Source organism: Aspergillus caelatus (genome assembly GCF_009193585.1).
Source record: "Aspergillus caelatus strain CBS 763.97 unplaced genomic scaffold BDV27scaffold_1, whole genome shotgun sequence".
In the NCBI taxonomy this organism is placed as follows: Eukaryota; Fungi; Ascomycota; class Eurotiomycetes; order Eurotiales; family Aspergillaceae; genus Aspergillus; species Aspergillus caelatus.
The window spans coordinates 147,480-167,946 of NW_022475264.1; the positions used below are offsets into that span (position 1 = coordinate 147,480).

General features: G+C 47.0%; 6 protein-coding genes across 6 annotated transcripts; 3 read left to right on the forward strand and 3 right to left on the reverse strand.

Annotated features, from left to right (window-relative positions):
• Window positions 1–465: 465 nt before the first annotated feature.
• On the reverse strand, window positions 466–1,404 carry BDV27DRAFT_140062 (type 1 glutamine amidotransferase; the record flags this gene model as incomplete). Its single annotated transcript, XM_032069581.1, has 1 exon — window positions 466–1,404. The coding sequence occupies one exon, from the start codon at window positions 1,402–1,404 to the stop codon at window positions 466–468; it is 939 nt and encodes a 312-aa protein (XP_031933898.1).
• Window positions 1,405–2,680: 1,276 nt separating this feature from the next.
• BDV27DRAFT_119081 (uncharacterized protein) lies at window positions 2,681–3,935 on the forward strand. Its single transcript, XM_032064777.1, has 2 exons — window positions 2,681–3,338; window positions 3,403–3,935. The coding sequence occupies exons 1-2, from the start codon at window positions 2,734–2,736 to the stop codon at window positions 3,896–3,898; spliced, it is 1,101 nt and encodes a 366-aa protein (XP_031933899.1). The 5' UTR covers window positions 2,681–2,733; the 3' UTR covers window positions 3,899–3,935.
• A 94-nt stretch (window positions 3,936–4,029) lies between these two features.
• BDV27DRAFT_164980 (putative ABC bile acid transporter) lies at window positions 4,030–9,016 on the reverse strand (the record flags this gene model as incomplete). Its single annotated transcript, XM_032073799.1, has 4 exons — window positions 4,030–5,877; window positions 5,929–8,424; window positions 8,481–8,807; window positions 8,999–9,016. The coding sequence occupies 4 exons, from the start codon at window positions 9,014–9,016 to the stop codon at window positions 4,066–4,068; spliced, it is 4,653 nt and encodes a 1,550-aa protein (XP_031933900.1). The 3' UTR covers window positions 4,030–4,065.
• Window positions 9,017–10,832: 1,816 nt separating this feature from the next.
• On the forward strand, window positions 10,833–11,285 carry BDV27DRAFT_140065 (uncharacterized protein; the record flags this gene model as incomplete). Its single annotated transcript, XM_032069582.1, has 1 exon — window positions 10,833–11,285. One exon carries the CDS (start codon window positions 10,833–10,835, stop codon window positions 11,283–11,285), a length of 453 nt encoding a protein of 150 aa, XP_031933901.1.
• A 321-nt stretch (window positions 11,286–11,606) lies between these two features.
• BDV27DRAFT_164982 (Alpha/Beta hydrolase protein) lies at window positions 11,607–13,409 on the reverse strand (the record flags this gene model as incomplete). Its single annotated transcript, XM_032073800.1, has 6 exons — window positions 13,217–13,409; window positions 12,833–13,077; window positions 12,395–12,786; window positions 12,201–12,362; window positions 11,744–12,146; window positions 11,607–11,689 (listed from the first exon to the last, which is right to left on the reverse strand). The coding sequence occupies exons 1-6, from the start codon at window positions 13,381–13,383 to the stop codon at window positions 11,607–11,609; spliced, it is 1,452 nt and encodes a 483-aa protein (XP_031933902.1). The 5' UTR covers window positions 13,384–13,409.
• Window positions 13,410–18,059: 4,650 nt separating this feature from the next.
• BDV27DRAFT_140067 (uncharacterized protein) lies at window positions 18,060–19,420 on the forward strand (the record flags this gene model as incomplete). The annotated part of the gene is made up of 7 exons (XM_032069583.1): window positions 18,060–18,224; window positions 18,279–18,533; window positions 18,576–18,663; window positions 18,713–18,830; window positions 18,881–18,948; window positions 18,999–19,029; window positions 19,078–19,420. 7 exons carry the CDS (start codon window positions 18,060–18,062, stop codon window positions 19,418–19,420), a joined length of 1,068 nt encoding a protein of 355 aa, XP_031933903.1.
• Between the last annotated feature and the right edge of the window lie 1,047 nt (window positions 19,421–20,467).

Sequence of the window (20,467 nt, forward strand, 5' to 3'; positions counted from 1 at the left end):
AAGGGTAGGATAATGGTAGATGTTGTTGCGGAGGTCTGGTAGAGGTGTGTGTTGAGGAGTCGGTGGATGACGTGTCTTTAGTATATTGGGTTCTCGTTCCTTCTACGCAGATTCGTTTATTATATTTTAATTCAGGAACATACGTTTATTGGAATATTGGATAATGTAGATGTTTACTGAACGCTATAGATATTAACATGGGGCTTATTTTGTAACACAGACTGGATACATGGGTATAACAAAACAACAAGAGCAAAATTAATAGAAGAGATAAAAAAAAAGGAATATGAAAAGAGGACAACAAGACCGCCATAATAATGGACTTGCTCAAGGATGTCCTGAGAGAACAGATGATATATAGATGTACTGTTCACAGCCCAGGGATATGTGAAGCAGACTCGGAGGTAAGTGTTGAATAGAAGATAGATTGGTCAGTCTTAACAAAAGTACATACATACATTCGCCCTATTCGCCAATTCGAAGCTCCTCCATACCCGCCAAAAAACAAACAACAGCAGTAGCAAAGGACCTCGCATCGTCTCGTCGCTCCGCCACATGTGGACCAACCTGCTCTAGAAACAATGCAAGCTTCGAATCCTTCCATCCGAAGCTCGGTGCAAACTCCAAACACATGTTCTGCATACCGAACGCGTCCAGCTCATAATGACCTTGGACAGATAGTACCCTTCCCGGGTAGTACAGCCCCTGAATGGGACAAATAGGTGTGCTTCCGACATTAATCCATGGCGCAGGAAGAGAAGCCTTCTCATCGAGCGTGCTAGCAGATCCCTTCTTAACTGCCATGACACGATCACCATGGAACATCTGGATTCTCAGTTGTTCCTGCGGCAAATGACCTAGTGCCAATGGAAAAGCCTGGACGAAGTCCTTCTCCAACTGAACGGTGTATATACCCACTTCTCTCCCGAGGGGACATTTCTCAACGAACACCTCTCGCTCCGTGTCGGCCGGGTTTCTCATCAGAGCATGTCCGATAAGCTGGTGTCCAAAGCAAGTACCTAAGATTCGGACCTCTGGGTATTGTTCGAAGACTGTCTGGAGAAAGGTCTGCAGGCGCTGCATCCAGGGCGACATGTCCATTTCGTATACGCCGGGTGCGCCGCCTGTGATCAAGATGGCATCGATTTGAGAGGTATCGGGGTAAGCAAGGTGGTCTGGATGACCTCTTAGCTTGCGCAAGTCAGGATAATGTCCTCCTCGGATGTCATATGGAGTGACTGATATGTCGATGGGGTCATCGTGGGCTAGGGAGGTCTCGTTCAAACGTGAGGCAGTCTCTTGTAGGATGTTACGGAAGTGAGCACTGCATAGGCCGTGCGATTCATAAAGTTTGCGAGGAGGAATATCAACGTCAAGGACGGCAATGTGGATGCTGCGGACCATGTTGGCGTTAGGGTTATGTTCAGTACAGGTACGGCGTTGAGTGTCGGGGGGTTTGCCGGGGGACTGGGAGAGAAGTCTCCCGTTATATACACTCGCATTGACTCCACCTTTTTGTTGGGGCGGTTATTGAGAGTTGCGCTAAAGGCAAAGGATTTTGTTATGAAAATGCCATGTAAATTGGATTCGTATGAGCGGTCTCCAAACGACTCCAAACAAAGGTCCAAAACTATAGAAATTCAGGTCCCAATAAGCTTAACTTTGTTTACCGATGTGCCAATCAGGTTAGATGTTGACCCCGTGGGGTTTATATCCTTACCTAATACTTGAGTCTTATTGGATTGTTTCTGATTTCGTTACCAAATTATTATTATTCATACCCAATTTTGTTGCTAATGGATTGATTTTTCCCTTGCCGATATATTCCGATCTGATGAAAAATGGGGGTAATGAATATTCATTAGTGGTTGGCGCCCGTTGTAGTGGAGAACGAGGAACACCTTTATTTCAGTTAGAGTTACGAAATAGCTTAGCTTAGGCCGTACTCGGCGTATTCGGCTCACTCAATTCCTGTCCCAAATGTGCAGCCGGATTTGCTTTCCGGCAGGTTCGAATGAGAAATCAGTACCCCTCCCTTGCGTGCTTTTTAGTGCTCTTATTGCCTGGGTTTGAAATTGTCAATGGGCACTCTGACCTTCAGTGCCGCCGTTTGAGCATCCGTTTAACTGCTCGTGCTCCAGCTACTACGCGTCCCTGTCGTCCGTACCAATGCCCTGGTCAAATCAAAAGTGAATTATGAATCAGGCGAGAAGCTGAAGACGCAGCCATACTGGGATGGTCCTCAGGAATGGAAATACCATACCCAAATAACCGAGCTCGCCCCTTACGTGATGATGAGGACGAAGTGTGTCTCTGGAAAATACAGCGTATCCTCATAGCCTCAGTCAATGGGTAATCCAATAATGCAGTATCCAGTCCCTTTTGCTTGCTCACATTCCCCAGCTGTCCTTTATTTGCCGTTCTACTTAACTTTTGCCCAAACAAGGAGATTTGTTTCAAATCACATAAAACCATAGCAGGTTTCATGATAGGTGACAAGACGACAAGGCTTACTAAATCTCAGACAGCCAAGAGTTCATGCGACGAGGATTGAGTTCCAAACTATGCGGGATCAAGGTTAGTCTGGGGTAACGTGGCTGCCGATCAACAGATACTGGATGGGACGTGCACCGGGCGCTTCAGCCTCAGCCTCGTCCCCAGAGGGGTAAAATGAGTAAGTGCAACTTCATGCCTACTTGTCCAAGAAGCAACCAGGCATAGATACAACAAAGTATGGCACCATCACGGTTGTTCCATAAGGTTTTCAACCGTAATAACCGAGACCCGGAGTCATCAAGGCCATCGCCATTCTTAATACCAGACCCAGACCCAGCTCCAGCATCAGCGTCAATCAACGACATCCCTAACTGGTCTCGCGCCATCCTGGAATCCGTCGGTATCGACAAGGATACTTGTCGTGTTAATGGGTCTCCCACTGATCCCAATCACCTCCCAAGCCTTCCGCCAAACTATTCCTCCCTGTTGTCCACATTAAGTGACAATAGGCCTCACAATAAATCATCCGTAGACATTCACGCGCAGAGTCAAAGTCCATTCTTTTCCCGTCTTCCACCCGAGGTGCACAATTTGATATATCTCTTCGCCTTTGGGAACCGCCGAGTTCATATCGATTTCAACTTCCACCCCCAACGAGGTCAGTGGAAATGGTGGCATCGAGTGTGCGACGATGGTGAAAACTGCCGCGATAAAATGTTCCAGTGTCCTGAGCACGCCGGTGCTGAAGAGGCGATGTTAAAACTCGGCTCACGTGCCTGGGTAAAGGAGGGGTTCGAGTATAAATTAAATGCGGTGAATTGGCTAAGATCTTGTCGGAGAGTGTGAGTATCTTAACCTCAAATACGGCTCAACCTAACCATAAAATAATTACTAACCGATTTGCAGATATCAAGAAACGCTACCAATACTTTACAATTCTACGACATTCGTTTTCACCCATGGTATCGATCAGCTCTTCCGCCTGTCGCGCGTCATGCCACGGGACCATCTGGCACTCATCGTATCACTCTCTGTTGAAATCGATATCTACCGAATCATGAAGTGGCCTCCTCATATCGACCTCCGATTCAAGTCTTTCTATGAGGAAATCTTCAGGATCCTGCACAGTGAGCTGACGAACCTCAAGGATCTTCGGTTCTCTATCGCGGGGTTGCCACATCATGGTGGAACCCCCGTGCAGTGGATAAACCAAGAAGAATGGGATTGGATTGCGCCATGGGAGGAATTGGCGTCCACTCGTAGTTGGAAAAAGCTAGACATCGCGGTACCGAGAGCTTGGGTCCCGGAGTTTGAGGGAGTGGTGCAGCGGAACAGCGTGGTGGAGGCGCAGAGGAGGTATCGACTTGTACTTGGGAGTGATGGTTGGCCTAGAGGGTGGTAGGAAAATTACGGGTAGGAAGACAGTCATGTTCGAGATTGATGATGGTTAATTTCACACTGGATATTATACGAGTATCTGAAATGAATGAAGCAGGCTATACAATTTGTCATGAACATTAACTCAACAGGCCTCGCCAGACGCTTGGCCCATTACTAGGTTGGTATTATTCAATTTCCTTTCCCAAGAATCATCTGTTCCAGGACGGCCCTTTCGCCGCTGTTCTCGACCAAGTTCCTGAAGACGCCGCCTTCGATTCCGAGTAGTTCTCGTGGTGGTCCGAACTCTACTGCCTTGCCTGCGTCCATCACAAGAATTCGATCGAAGTCGGCGATTGTGCTAAGTCGATGAGCGATGACGAGTAAAGAGGATTCATTTCGTCCGAACTCGGACCGGATTGAGCGTTGGATAAGTGCATCGGTCTCCATGTCCACGGCCGACGTGGCCTCGTCTAGGATCATGATCTTAGGCTGTGCAACGATAGCACGGGCGAGACAAAGAAGCTGGCGCTGGCCCTGAGAAAGGTTGAGTCCACCCTCGGATATAGGCGAGGCTAAGGATGTGAAAAAGCTAGAAGGTTTAGAAGGTCCACCGGCAGGTGACATAGGCGTCGATGCTACCGTGTCGCTACCACTGGACGAGCCATGATAAGAACCGGAGGCGAGTGTAATAGCGTCTTCGAATGAAAGGAGATGTACGCGTTCCAGCGCATTGTACAACTCCGTGTCCGTATACTCATGAAACGGATCTAGGTTGGATCGCACGGTTCCTGAGAAGAGAACTGGATCCTGGGGAATGATAGCCAAGCGGCTGCGGAGTGCTTGAAGAGTCATCTTGGATACATCCAAACCGTCAATGATGATACGACCTTCTCTAGCTTCTAAGAATCGGAACAGGGCCAGAGTTAGTGAGGACTTCCCAGCTCCTGTGCGGCCCACGACACCGATTCGCTGGTTGGGTTGCATGTTGAAACTGAGTCCATTCAGGACAGGTGGGAGATCGGGCGCATAGCTGACTACCAAGTCCTCGACTTCCACACGCCCACGTACTGGCCATGCAGCTGGTGGCTCATAGCCTCCTTGGTCTTCTGTTTCGATGTTCGAGTATTCCAGTACCCGCTCGGTAGCGTTCATGTCCATCTCCATCTCGGCGTAGAAGCGAAGACCCATAGACACGGCGTAATTATATTGCAGGGCGAAGCTAATTGCAAAGCCCGCCAGTGCTGCAGGTATGGTGGGAACATATACGACCAGTGCAGCTGCTCCTGTTGAGAAAACAGCACCGACAATGCTCATCCGGAAGGACAGCCATCTGTTGAAAAGCCATGAATTCCACACCGTCTGGGCGTGGCGGTCGATCTTTGAATACATCTTCTGAATGTATCCGTCTGCTTTGTGGAACGCACGAATTGTTGTGAGGCCTGCCAAACTAGAATCGAATAGCTCCATGACGGGACTTTTGGAGTTGCTTTCCAACCGCTTCAATTCTCTCGCCCCGGCGAGGTATGAATTTGATAGGTAGAGGCAGAAAAGCAACAACAAGCAGGCAAACACAAGCAATAATGGTGATACGAGAAGACCAGCAACCATAATGCCGGCAAGCTCTAGTGCCTTGTACACAAAATGTCCGAGATCAAAGGCAAGCCGCCAGTCCACCGTATAGATGTCGGACGTGAACCGGTTCAAGATCCGACCAAGGGGCACCGTATCGAGCCAGCGCATGGGTGCCCGGAGGACGACTGCGAGTAAGTCTTGGAAAAGTTGGCGTGAAGATTGAAGGGATGCGTAAGTGATTGCAAACTGTCGCAGAGCACCGATGATACATGCAGCAGCCGACAACGCTAGGTAGACACTGAGATAGAAGATGAGGTCATTGTCGACGCGAACAGCCTTGAATCGATCTATCGTATCATCCCAGATTGTCGTTGACTCCGTCGTGTGAGACACAGTCTTAGGACTTGTCCAGAGACTCACCCACCATGACTGAGAAATTAGAAAACATGTTCATATCACGATTAGAAATAGTTAACTTACTCGACCGACTATGAGGGCCATAAAGGTTGCAAACATCAGGATGGTGCAGGTCCATGCCAGCCAGCTATTCCCCTTCGTCATATATGTGGCGTATACCTTCAGAGGTATTGACCCCGTCGCGCGATCTTCGTCCTGCGTGAATTGCTTTGGGGTGTGGCTTTCAGTTGGAGGTGGAGGGCCAACCGATGAGCGCTTCCTAAATGAGGCATCCCGTGCAATTTCCCTGTCCTGTAAATCTCTCATCTCGGCATTCAACCCCTGGAGGAACTCAGTTAAGCCATGTGCAGCGCGCACTTGTTCCACTGTCCCAGCGTGCGTCATGTAGCCGTTCTCAAGAAGAACACAATAGTCGGTCCGAGGAAGACATAATCCGACATGGTGTGTAACCAGAATTCTGGTGCGGTTCTGCGCCAGCTCTCCTGTAAGCCCATGCTCATATACATGACGCCCAGTTTCGGCATCCAGGGCACTGAAGATATCATCCATCACGAGAATGCCCGCGCGGGAATACAAAGCCCGGGCAAAGGACACACGCCATCGCTGTCCACCACTAAGGTTTATGCCATTCGCACCAATGTCAGTCATGTCTGCATCGGGCAGGATCGTGAGGTCCTTTTCTAACCCTGATGCCTTCAAGACCTTCCGGTATCTCCGCCAGTTGTAAGGTAGACCGAAGAGAATATTTTCCCGAATGGTCGCATTTTCCATCCATGGGTTCTGCGCTACATAGGCTAGAGCCGTATCTATAATCCAGTTGTCACGGGTAGCTCGATCATCTTGTCGTTCTTCTAATGAAGGCGCGTGCGGGACGCCTATTGAGCCTTGTATAATGTCGCATTCACCTAAGATGGCGGCAAGGAGTAAACTCTTTCCAGACCCAGTCCTTCCTGCAATTACACTTAATTGCTTCGGTGGGAATTTCAGGTTCAAGTTCCGGAGAACAAAACTGTCGTCCATCTCCGGAAGCTTGGGAGTCCCTTCTTCTTGACTGGGCCATGCAATTGTAGCGCTTTCAAATGAAATCTCATCGACGTTGCTCGTATAGGGCACCTTTTCAGCGGACGCAAGATACTCGTCGATACGATCAGAGCTGACTTTAGCTTCCATACCTTTGGAAATAAGGTCCGGCAGGCCAGCCATTGCGGACTCGAGGTTTCCAAAAACCGAGAGAGCAGTAAATGCGATCGATGCAGGAAGGTCACCGTAAGTCAAAGCGTACACAGTCAAGGAGACTGCAGAAAGCATCAATGGTCCCAATATCCACACTGCCACCAAAGCAGTAGTATAGAGAGAAGTCTTCCACAGAAGATCGAGTTCAATCCGACGTTTTTCATTTATACGATCTTGCCACTGTTGCTCAAGAGCAGCGAACTTGATCTGTCGGATGCCTTGCAGTACCTCAGTCACAGTGGAGGTGCGTTTGTCGTTAGCCTTCATGAATTCCTGCTGCGCAGCAGAGTAACGCTTCGTCACGAACGTATTGAGAGGAGTTATCACTAGTGACACAGATAATCCAGCCAGAAGACTTTTCCATCCAAGTAAATGAGCCAAGAATCCAGCAGCTAGCAGAAGTCGCATAATGCACGAGGGAATAAGATAGTTAAATGTTGCAAAATCAGCAACTCGCTTCGAATCTACCGCTGCCAGGTTCATGATACTCTGGCGACCCTGTTCCTCTTGTGCCCCTTCATCGTCGGGTGTACTATCGTCCTTCACCGTTTTCATCCCCTTGACATCCTTACAGCGCATCGATTTGGCAAATATGATGGACGAAAGCCCCTCGTAGATCGGAACCCACAGCTGCGAGGATATTATCCACCACAACCACGACTCAATGCTGTATGACACGACAATCACCGTTCCCAAAGCTGCAACCCATAACCACGCGTGAAGGTTATTCCCAAGCCCCACCGACCGCTCCTCCAGTGCCTTTAGGATCCCATACATTGCTATCTGCGGTCCGAAGCTCAGCACACAAGTAACCAAGCTAAGGGCAGCCTGCCAGATTAGCGGTCGCAAATTCCCAAGCATGAGTGCCTTCCACAGTTTGCGGGACTGACGTGTCTGTTCAAGACGAGTGTATAGATTCTGAGCACGAACAGCAAACGGCAGTTTCGGTAGGTTGTCAATGTCGAGGCTATTGTTCTCCGCGGCATACTTCATGAGATCGTTGACCCAGCTGAAGGTAAAGCGACTGTATACACTATATGTGAGCTCTTGATCAACGATTTGTCCATCATGGTACACATTCGGCCGTCGGGGAATTAGGATCGAGCAAAGACCGCGTAGGAGCGCTGTAACAACTTGACTGATAAGAAGGCCTGTCTGCGAACGTCCCGGGTTGACATCGTAACTGGCTGACCAAAACAAGCTGAGTTCGATGCAGGGAACCGCGACCGTGAGTGCGCTCGTCCAGAACGAATAGATGCTAAGCCGATACCGCTCTACCGTCGAGGACTCTGTAAAGAAGGCAACCGATTGCAAGCAGAGCAAAGCCTTTGTTTATTCATATTAGGATATCATGCGAGCATCAGTGTAGCAGTAACACTTACCCAGCACCCCAAGAGTAGCCAAAAAGGGATAATGAAGTAGCTCTGACCAGTTTCCAGACAAACAATTGCCAGCGCGAGCGACAGTTCTAATCCGACCACAGATAATATCGCGATCGTCACTCTCTGCCAGGAATCGGCGAAGTTAAGCAATGATGACTCCGTAGCTTCTCCATCCTCATCTTGATATCCCGGTTTGGCGATTAGCAGCGTCTCCAGACGTATCGGCTGGGATCTTTTCGACAGCCGGTGAACAACATTGAGTGTTGCTGGTGCTGTATTCAAGGCTATCAGTAATAGCCCGAGAACACCAGTTGTAGCCGACCAAATCTCCGGATTGCCTGTCATTCCTTCTCGACCGTGGAAATCATCCGGATAGTTGTTGAGGAAGAAAGAAACCGGGTAGGAAGGGACAAATTCACAATTACGACGTAACTAATTCACGGGATTCCTATTATCTAACAAACGCGGTATCAAGGCATGGTGCGACTCTTCGCAGGGGCACCATACCACCTACCAACCCCTTGCTTACAGAACATCGCGCCTGCATGCCACCACCACTACCATGATAATTTGATTGGATATGGGTGCACGAATTTATAACGGCCTCTCATATGAGCCAATCAGATAGGTTTATTGGCCAGGTCTAGGAGCACCAGGACTAAGCGAACCGATGCGTCGGGAGAGTGCAGGTCGCGTCGGCAGGCGGCGATGGGGATAGGGTACAGGGCCAGTCATGTGAATACACCCTTGTCTCACTTCTGACTATTCATGCATGTGTTGCTTACTCGTACTAAGGCTTCAAAAGTCAGATGTCTTAAGAGAAACTCACAGTTATCCATACTAGTAACAAGCATTCAGTCAAGGTCACAGGCAGCTTCTAACTACATCAGGCGTCGTCAAATCTCTTAGGCTGTAATAAAATTGTAATTCGCTACATACTACCTTGTCAGAGTTACTGTTGATATCTATGATGATTTAATAGTTTCTTAGAAATACTAAACTTTCTTTATTTCCGAAGCCGCTGGCAGTTAGTCCAGTGCTTTCGTTGTCGGTTTAATGACGCCCACGTAGGGTACGGATTGATCGATCGTAAGTGCCATGACCTATTCGAGCTATAGATATTCTAACATGAACCGTTCTATGTTACACAAATGCAATCATCACATTAAACTTCGAACAGCAGACTTTTAAGGTAAACCTAAGACGTTTTCGGAACCATAACGTGTACGTCAAGTAGTCGATGGGAAGCAAGTTCCAAGGTTCTGGATCCCCTTTAGTGGTTCCGGCTAAACCCAGCAAATCGGCTTTCCGATACAAAATATCCGGTTCTGGGTCTTTAAACATAAATGTCCCCAGTATGAAGGGTTTGTAATTGTATAATACCAGCAGTGGTCATGATGAGGTTAGATGCTACACTGAGTGGCTTTGGGCGGTGTGAGAACATACAGTGAACGATTGAATGTAACAATAGGTCTGTGGAAGAGGCAAAGGGAGGTCCACTTGCAGAGTCGCTGATTTATCAGTGAAAAATAGAAATCTATCAAACCCAAGTGTACTGCTAACGTGATCCCCTGGGACAGCCTTCCACCAAGTCATACAGCGATACGGATGCCAGTCCCTTAGACCTGCAATAAAGATCACTAGAAGCCAGCGTAAGTGTCCCAACACTCCAAGTCTGCTGAGTGCGGAGTAAAAGTTAGGATAACGAACATCGCAAACAAAGCTAAGTCCCCTTTTCAGGATGACCTAACCAAAGGATGATGCTAGTCTATTTGCGTTATTAGCTCAAGGAGGTAATCTTAATATTTCCGCAACAGGCAACAGTTAGGATGCCTTTGTTGCGTATATACAATTAGAAGAACGGACTAGACGCTCCACACATGATCTCACTAGTATTACCAACTAGCTAATGGTGGTTCATACCAATGTCTAGGGCTTTTCCTACGCCTCCACTCTGTAGGACAATTGAGTCCACAGAACCCTCTACTATTGAATTTCCACCGTTTGTGTCTTGGGGATTCCTACGAAGGATAGTACAATCGGTATCGATCCATTGACGTAAAATGAGGCGGTATACGTCAAATTAAGTCAAAAGAGGATGAGAGTCGATGACGATCGACATGTTAAATGATGGATATTGACGTATAATGCACAACTCAAGTAGTTAGATTTAGGGAAACAATAACACTACTGAGATCTATTCTAGTAGACTCAAGAGTTATAAATATCCTGTCGAATACCGGTCACAATTCGAGCATCTCCCCTCACTAGCACCAGACATATTTGTTTCACCAAAGCTTGGTCATCTTGTATTACATTTTATTTTATAAAGAGCCACCTCGAGAAGCCGCAATGCCGAACAAAGACGACTATATCTTCAACGAACTCGTCGGGGGGAAGGGTGGTAGAGATTTCGGTGATGCGCTTTGGAGTGATAAGCCTGTGACCGAGCTTGAGGTCTGGTATGGCCATGCATGGAATGCGGATTTCACGGTATTGAAGGGATTGAGACTTCACTGGGGCGACAGGTCCAGCCCAATGGTTGGCAATACATCGCATGAGGCGTTGCACACTAGCTACTCCTTTGCCCCAAATGAAAGGGTCCACTGGATGGCGCTGAATGGAGCCCCGCCAGACTCTGAGGGTCGTTGCGACGCTCTCAAGTTCGAAGCAAATCATCCCTTTGCTGCAGGTGGCGCTGGCGGCTATGAACGCGATGAAAATCCCGGAAATCACTTTTTCCATGGTTTTGTCGGAAGGGCGGAAGGAGATATCGATGCCCTGGGAGCAGTTTTCCATAAGTAATCAGGGTGGGCTTCAAATCCACGTGTTCAGTGTTGTATGGCCGCTCATTAAGACAATTAGATGCCCACACAGACCTTTCGCGCATCTTTCAAGGTCAAGCTGAAGCACGGAGCGCAAGGGATCTACTGGCACAAAAGCGACCATTTTTAGTGGTCTCACGTACACTAATGTACCTTAGCAGTAATCAATTGCCTGTTAGTCTAAAAACTCAAACTATTGTATACTCACTGTAATATCAGCTTGTGATCGAATTAATCACAGATCGAAGTGACCATTACCTTCTCTTTTCGCGATCTCTGTCCTTCCTTAGGCTGGGCTATTCTAACAAGCAACATCGTATAAACTAGAATTTATAAATCTTGCACCCGGACTGTTCCGTTCACCCAAAGCGATTAATGTAGTCCCTAATTTGGGTTAGAGTGAATCTCGATCTTGTATCCCCTTTAGAATGTACACACCATCTAAAGAAAAACGGAGACATCCTAGCTTCTCCAAACCCTGGTGTGGATCAGCCACGAAGGCAGCCCAGGCCCGCTGCATCTTCATCTGTAGTTGCACTTGGTGGGCACTCTGAGAGATACTTGTTACGGCTTCATAGTTGCCAAAAATCATGTTCAACTCCACTCCGTGATAAGCACCACTCGTAGGGTATAGACGGGTGTTGTTCCAGTCGGCAAAGTAGCGGAAACGCCAGGTGCGAACACCCGCACGTATCCGAGCTATGACTGCGTCATCAGTAGGACATGTGAAGGTCTCTTTATTAAGGCTTTGCCATTCTGACTCAGGCAAGGTAGATCCTTTGGACCAGGCTGAGATCTTGTAGAAGCCGGCCTCATTATGGTTGTGCCTGGCGAGGTATGGCTGATGAAACGCGGTGAGTTTTACTCCAGGGGGTTTGTGTGTGCGGCAGCTTACAAGCTGTGCAAATCTTCCTGTCCTTGCAAGCAGTCCGTAGTCACTTAAAACCGTCATATTGTCAACAGTCGGCTGAAAGGCATGTTGCGTTCGGGCTGCACTACTGGCTACAGGAGGATTGACCTTGCCCGACGCAGTTAATAATGCTGCTGCACTTTGTCTCTTCATGCACCCAAACACGTCACCCAGTTTACACCCATCAAGGAGGTGATCTCCTCCCAGTACTGTGCTGACAATTCTGGGGAGTTAGCTGGGAAGCTATCAGCAGTTCCCGAATGCGAAATGAGGCCAGCCACAACAGAATCGTTACGATATAAATATGCACAATAATCGGCTGCGGTGCCACCGCAGGACTGTCCAGACATTACGATTCGATTGGGGTCACCGCCGAATGCCTGGATATTGCCTCGTACCCATTCTACTGCCTTTCGCTGGTCGAGGAGTCCGATATTGGACTGCTTCCCAGGAACACCGGGAAATCCAAAAATGTTCATTCGGTATGTCGCAGTGATCATAATGATGTCTTCAGCGGAGGCAAAATCCGCTCCATGGTAAAAAGGCGTATTGGTTGTTCCGGACGTCCATCCTGGAATATAGCCAGTCAAATACCTGAGCATGCATTCTAAACATACGTCCGCCATGGAAATGAACTAAAACAGGCTTTAAGGTGTCATTGTATGCCTGCTTGCTCCAAATGTTTAGAGTCAGGCAGTCCTCGCTATGGCTGTTATTGTTCGATGACGTAAAAGCGCTCACTATTTTGTCAAACGGTGGTATTTTATTAGGGTAATCAATCGTTGACCCTACAGCGTATGGACAGTCATTATACATTTTAGACAAATACTTCTCTGGTCTTTGCATTTGTAACTTACAATTCCTACAGGCATATTAGTCAATATATATGGAGAGTCAAGAGTGTACCACTGAAAACCAGAGACTAGATAGACTTAATGGCCGGCAACATACTTTTACCCGCCTTTATATGCTTGTGGTGGCTCAAAGCGTAATTCACCAACGGTGGTGCAGCATAAGGAATCCCCAGATACTCAATCACGTCGGGATATTTGTCCAAACTATGGCCGAATGTCTCACCGTTGGATGTTTGCGCAACCGATCCACCTACAGAGCTTGCAATTGCCGGGTTGCAGAGGCTAAACAGAAGGATGGGTACGAGAATGACCATCGCGATAATTTGCAAGCAAGCGCAACCATTGGTATCAAGAAGGCGGTTTGTGCTGGACTGGAGGTGTTAGGAGTAAGGAGCACGTCAACATATGTGTCCATCTCACCCCCTCGTATGACAGGGATTCGAACCCTATTTTCTTACCACCTTCGGCAAATCCCGGTCAAGCTAATATAAACCCCCAACTCTCGTATTTGATCGTCATCGTTGGCTATCCACGAACCTCGGTATATTTTGTCACCTTTGATAAAATAGTCAACAGTAAGTAAAACACAGTCCCATGCCAGTGCTGGCCAGCGTTAGTGCCGACAATTAATCTCCTAGACGAGGAATTAAAGCTACGATAGATAAGATACTAGCATTCGGCTTTATTATACCTTCGACCGTAGGTCAGATACTTCACGTTATAATTTGATGATGATGATGATAAAAACCTCTTTGTCCGTGTTCCCAGCGGCCTTGACCCATGTTTAAGCCATTCTAAGAACCCATGCCCCCAATACTGCATAGCAACTGAGCTAATCAATCAAATGCTGTTAAGGAGTTGCGCCAAAGCGCGAAAATCCACTTTTCATCTTAAGTTCACTGTGCACCGGCTTCGAAATGATTCAAGTAAGGAACGCGTTCTGTTCACGCGTTCTGGGTAACGGGAATGTGGTAACAGACACTCGCATCCCTTCCATGCAAGGTACCGCTCATGCTCAGACTCTGGAGCCTCAGTACGCCAACATGACTCGTACTCACACCTTTAGTAAACCCATGATTCATAGCTATTTCCTTTAATTCAGCCTGTATATGTCTTGATTATCTTACGCTCTTGTCTTGTTTGGTACGGACCTTGAGGAGTTTCCCTCTTTTTATCTGCGGGGCTACCACCCCCAAGCGAATAATGTCTCTTGTAGTTAGCTTACTGCTCTTTTTTTTAAAAAAAAAAAAAAAAAAAAAAGAATAGAGTAGTAAAAATAAGCGTAGAAGCTAGTTTACTTAGTATAGTCTCGTTCTTAAATCAAAGCGCAGGCAGGATTTGAAAGCTTTTGCGGTGGATGTGGATGAAGTGAACACTGTGAAGGGGAAATATATATTTAGGTATTCTGAACTACGTTGATCACTACCTACACACCGTACACTACGATATTATGATCAGATTTGCTGCCCCCGTTTAAACTACATGTCGAGAGTTTCGGCATAATAGAAACTTAAAGATTTACCTACTCAAGATCTTCTGTATGCCATCCAAACGGATTATGGATGGTATTGACAATATGGCCAACCCGTAATCTCATTACGCCATCATCAAGAAAAAGCCCCACTCGTTGTATTTATGGTTTCTTATTGGATGGCCGCTGCCAAGGCAGGTCAGCGGTATACGAACGAATACGACAGAACGGCACGCGCTTCGAGTTCTTCAGGTTCCTATGGTTATTTTCTCTCACGAACCATAGACTCACTGTATCAGCCATGAATCGCCCATTCGGCACATGTCTAATGATCTACGCAGTCGGGGTTAATCGACAGTGAATATACAGATTAATGTTTCAGCGCAAAGCCAGAATCAAGTGCCCGCGTCAACCGCGTCATTTTTAATTTCTCGGAAAATAGAAAGTGAGAAGCGACATGAAAACTTCAAAGTAACAAAGGCCGAGATGGTCATTGGGTAAGCTCCAGTGGGGAGATCATCGCGACGGCAAAAATATAGTACTAGGGTATCATTCCGTAGCCGAATGATCGGCATCCCGTCGATACCAAGATAAGGCAAGGATTTGGCTAATCTTAGGACCAGCTCGTAGGCCCACGAATAAAACTAGACTAATCACTATTAAGCTAAAGGTAACTTTGCGCCGATGACGCGGTACTGGGAAGCTCGCTTCTAAAGTCAGCCTTTCCTGAATGTGTGCCTCGGTTAGTGGGAGCTTTACCATGATATCTAAATTGATGGACTGAAGATCGCCTGCTATAGCTTAGTGTTGTCCACAAGGTGGCACCCCCACGCCATCTGGCTTGTTTAACTTGCTTCTACTTAACTGCTTATCTATCTTCGGCCGAGTGAAGGTGGGGTTTTACATGAGTAAAAAGAAAAAAAGACATCGCATTATTGTCTGTCTTAGTTGCTTCCGTTGTGCTTCCCCAATGCCTCGGCAGTACGCGTGGATTATATGATTGTGATAGCAATGAACCTCCCGTGAACAGGTTACTCGCTTGAGATGCGGCAGTTGTAGGCCCACTTGTGCTCTGAGTCTTATTGTATGTACAGTAACCTACTATCGAGTATGTCAAATCCGATTCACAAATTCATGCTTGACATGTCTTATCCGGGAAGGGCTTGGGAAGACAATAAACCTACATTGGCTAAGATTTGTTGGAGGAAAATAGTATATATTGAATGTTTAATGGTATTATAGGAACTTCATATAGACCAGTGTAGGGGCTTCTTGAGAGTACGTATTCAAACCCGGGGTTTTGGGTAATGAATACCCCGACGTAATACTCATAAAGAGTTCCAAGAGCGTCGTTACATTGTCATCCATTGCTTAGGTTAAGCGATGACCCAGCCCAAGTCGCTGAGCCTTCAGTAGCTGCAACGCTAAAGGCGCGTCGGGTGTTATGCAAGCCGGTGCATAAGACACCGTACGCGTGACCTTCAATTTTGCATTGAGCCTCTGCAACGCATGATTTCGGACCGAAGTTTTGTTTGCGACCAGACAACTTTGAGGTGAAATCCCGTTGTACCTTTGTAGTACGCCTAGAAGCCAAGAGCCACGGAAACATGTCCCGCCCCGGAAGGCATTCGGAGAATTTAACAACAGTCTCAACGGACGAAAGCTCCATCCACTGATCAGTCTACTCTGCATGTTCGCTGGCAGCAACGAGAACTTCAGTTCGCATACAAACCTTGATCCTACAGGGGTCCGACAGCAGGTCCACCAGAATGGAAACATTCGGTAAGAGGGACGGAAGCACTTATGACGGTGTTCCTACATCCTAGAGCTACTACAGCACTCGTTCCAGTTTCCTTTCGTGGAAGCACTCTGAGACGCGTAGATGACAACACCTGAAAGGACATAAGTAGTAACATGCATGGTCGTCTCTTTTTGAGAAAACTTGCCTGGAAAGGAAAATGCTACACATGCGGGTCCTTGCCAAGCATTGTTGAAGACTGGACCTTCATATTATCCACTTCAACTTTTTTTTTTTACGCGCCCCCCTCGTCAATGGCGACATAGTCTTTCAATTTATGCATGTCCAGAATAGATTAGCGTCTGCATAAATCTACTAGTTTCAAGTCCAACCCATGATTGCCACCGGCTCGGAGTCATCCCGGAGAGCTTCCGAATTTAATAAGCTTAATCAGAGACCTATTAGTGGCAGGCACAGTTGGGTCCGATCTCCATTTCTGTTCCCTGGTAAGCTCATCAGTTGTACGTATGTGATGTCTCACAAAGTGTGGATCAATTTCAGCAGTCTAACTCTACACAATACGGAGGGGCCATCACACCACAAATCCCTGTCAGGGGAATCTATATGTCATTTGTAATTGCTATGTGAGGTTCTATCTGCTTTATTCTTCAACTTCTTCATATTGAGGTGTCTCCTGCGGCATGTTACTTCAAGAAAAGTAGGAGCAGGTTCTTGGGCTTTTTTGTCTCAGGCGGTTGTTTGGCAATAAACATTACTTATGCAATCCATTCTGTGTGCTGTCAGTGTCAACTTTTCAGCATTAGTGTGCTAGGGAAACTCTATAGGGGGGTTCAAAGGAGCAGAAGGAAGGAGGGAAAAAAAAGTAACCCAGATAGAGAGGCTACGAGGGCTCACCTCTTAAATTTATGCCTCGGAGAAACGATGGAGAAACTACTGCGATTAAAGAATAATTAGCGAGCGGATCTTATTCCACATAAAACGAAGATCTACATGGCCAAGACGCCAATTTTCCGCCGCTGCCTGAAGTTTGCCTTGAGTGGGGAATGCTATCTCCAGATAAATCCAACGACAAGTATTGGGCAGATCATATTGGTCTTACATATATGAAGTCGAAGCTATCGAATCCTTCGTGTCATTATCCCGTTCTCCTGCCGTGTTGGCATGTACTGTATGTAATGCAAATGGCTACGGTCCGACGAAATAGACACACTGCTCGAAAATTTGAAGCTTATGACTGTTCTGTTCCTATTCGCTCTATTTTATTAAAGGGTGTGCCATATGATTTGGCACCGTTACGCATGTTGTTGCTGGATTAGTCTATGTGTATCCACCCTGCCTTATAAGTCTTCGATGTGGGACGGAAATGCAGAAGATGCTCCGAAAGAGTGGGTTCTAGCATCAACAGTCACAACGGCCCAGTACTAGCGTTGATCTGCTTCACACTTTTGTTGCGAGTGGCGAGTGGATGCAACTAATCTTAATCAATATAACCTTGAGTAAGGCGCTGCAGAAATCATGGCATAGTGCGATCTCATCTCGGCTGGACTACCTGGCTCCATTTTCAGCGATACATATGTACTAAGTTTACTAACCCACTGTGTCTGCACGGATTCTGTATCATCCCTAGTTATATACCAGGTGGGGGCTACCCGTACACAAGTCCGAAGTCGGGCTGCTCTTTCAATTTTTTGATCAATGCTTCTACCTCGACCTCTACCGCAACCCCGTCCCTGGCAACGGCAGAGGCAGACATTTTAAGAATGTCTGCCAGTGTGACTGATACCCATAATAAAGGTCCCCGGATTCTCGCAGTGGTATGGACATTATCAGCCCTTACGACAATTTTCGTCGCTGCACGCGTGTACATCCGTCAATGGTTGATCCGCAATGCAGGTGTTGATGATTATATCATTGTTGTGGCACTGGTATGCCCCCATGTTAACTTCGCATATCATAACCTCAAAGCTTACCGCGTACAGTGCCTAACATTGACATCTGTGGGAATGACAACTGCAAACGTGCATATGGGATACGGAAAGCACGCTTGGTTCCTGGAGGAGAGTACCGTGGAGACAATAAGCTTGGTCAATACAATCAGCTTTGCAATAGGCCTATGTTGCTTTACCGTTCCAAAGATCGCAGTAACAGTTCTTTTGACTCGGATCCTCAACCCAAGCCGTCTACAGCGTATATGGCTATGGACCATGATTGGAATCACGGCTTCGGTGTCATTCGCATGCATATTCTTGTTATTCATGCAATGCGATCCCCCTCAGGCCGCATGGCAGCGCCGCCTCGTCACCGAAGGCAAAGCAAACTGCAATGATGTACAAATATTGATCAAGTATGCCATTTTCAATGCTAGTAAGTTGTTCTTAGCACTTTTGTGAATATATAGCTGATTGTGGGCCAGCGCTATCTGCAAGTGTCGACCTGTACTTGGCCATATATCCCAGTACTGTCCTCATGAAACTTCGCATGCCCTTGCGGAAACGTCTAGCACTTTGTGCTACCTTGGGTATGGGGTCTATGTATGTTAACTGCCAACTACAATTTCTAGACGAAAGCTAATCAATGTCAGTGCCGCGGCAACGGCTATTGCAAAAAGCACGCAATTTCCAGACTTTGCTCATCAGGATGACTATACCTGTGAGAAATCCCAAAACGCCGTTTCCCCTGGTTTTTGCTAACAACACTAGATGAAACCGCGGATCTTGTCATGTGGACAAAGTAAGACATCCAGATCCTCTCTCAACACCCTCGTGCTAATGATTGTAGCGTTGAATCCAATGTTCTCATTCTAGCATCCTGTATTCCGACTCTCCAACCGATCCTCGAGCTGACGCTTAGGGGGCACATTCGCTCTAGAAGCCCTCGAGGGAAAGATGCCAACTATCTGCGCGATTCCATTTTCCAGAGGACCGGACATAAAACAAACCGACGGTCGGATCGTTCGATCACGCACGTCGAGAGCCAAGAGAGTATCCTTGGTGCTGAAGAACGGCAGAAAAACAGCCATCCCCTTGGTGCTATCGTGAGGACAGATGATGTTTCGGTGGAATTCAACACTAGATCTGCGCATAGTGTGCCAGAGAGACACATGACGTGGCAGATTGGTTAAATACTTGTGCTACGAGGTGTGTGACATTCTGTCGGGATATCGAGGAGGATCTTCTTACATTATTTGTTTCCATGTTTGATATATCGTTTGAGCCAGGCAGAGACATAGATTTCTCTTGTAGTATGATACTTATGACCTGCAAACCTACCTTGTTATCTTGCTTGATGTCGGCTATGGGGCTGGCGCAGTGCAAGATCCATGTCATGGAGTTATCTGTATTGTCAATCAAATACTCTCAGCCCCTGAGCGCATCGAGGTTCGAATAATTTCTTTAATATATTTCCACCGTTGGGCCTATCTATGTGGACCAGTTGTCTTACTTTGAGCCATATTTAGATCCATCCAAATGTCTGTGCAAAAGTACGGGATTTATCTCGGTATGTATTTGGTTGTAACTCGGAAGGATTTAACTTTTAGCTTCTGGACTAGCGCGATGCTTTGGGTAAGCTCGTGCAAATAAATGCCAATAACTAGAAGAGGGTCTCTAAACGATAGCAGGGGTTGATTCTCTCTACATTGCTCCCTGTATACTACACTTGGCAGACCACAGGCTCGAAACCTACATTACTAGGGTCAACCCCTCCACTGTATCTACAACTTGACCACCCAAATATAACAGTCCAACGATATTCAGCATCGGCTAATAGTTCATGCACTTTCACATTGCATTTTAAATCATGCAGCCTTTCCGGCCCTCGACTTCTGGGGTTATGCAAAACTACAACCAGAAGCACACCGATCCCCAAGTCACCGATTCGTCCATCATTTATCGTTTTAAAACCTCCTACACACAGAGAAAACATGACTCATCAATGACCATACCCGCTATCATATGATATCAGGACGATATTAGACCGTGCAAAGAGCATGGAATCTAGACCGCAAAGGTCCGAACTCTACTCGGTTTTCTGGTAATCCCGATGTGTTTGGCTTCGGCATCCGAATTCCACCCGGATCGGCAAGCCGGAAAGGCTGGAGCACATTCCGTGGGTCTCTTGGCACATGATTCCTTTTCTTTCGGACAGTCAGGATTGAAGTGCCTGCCAA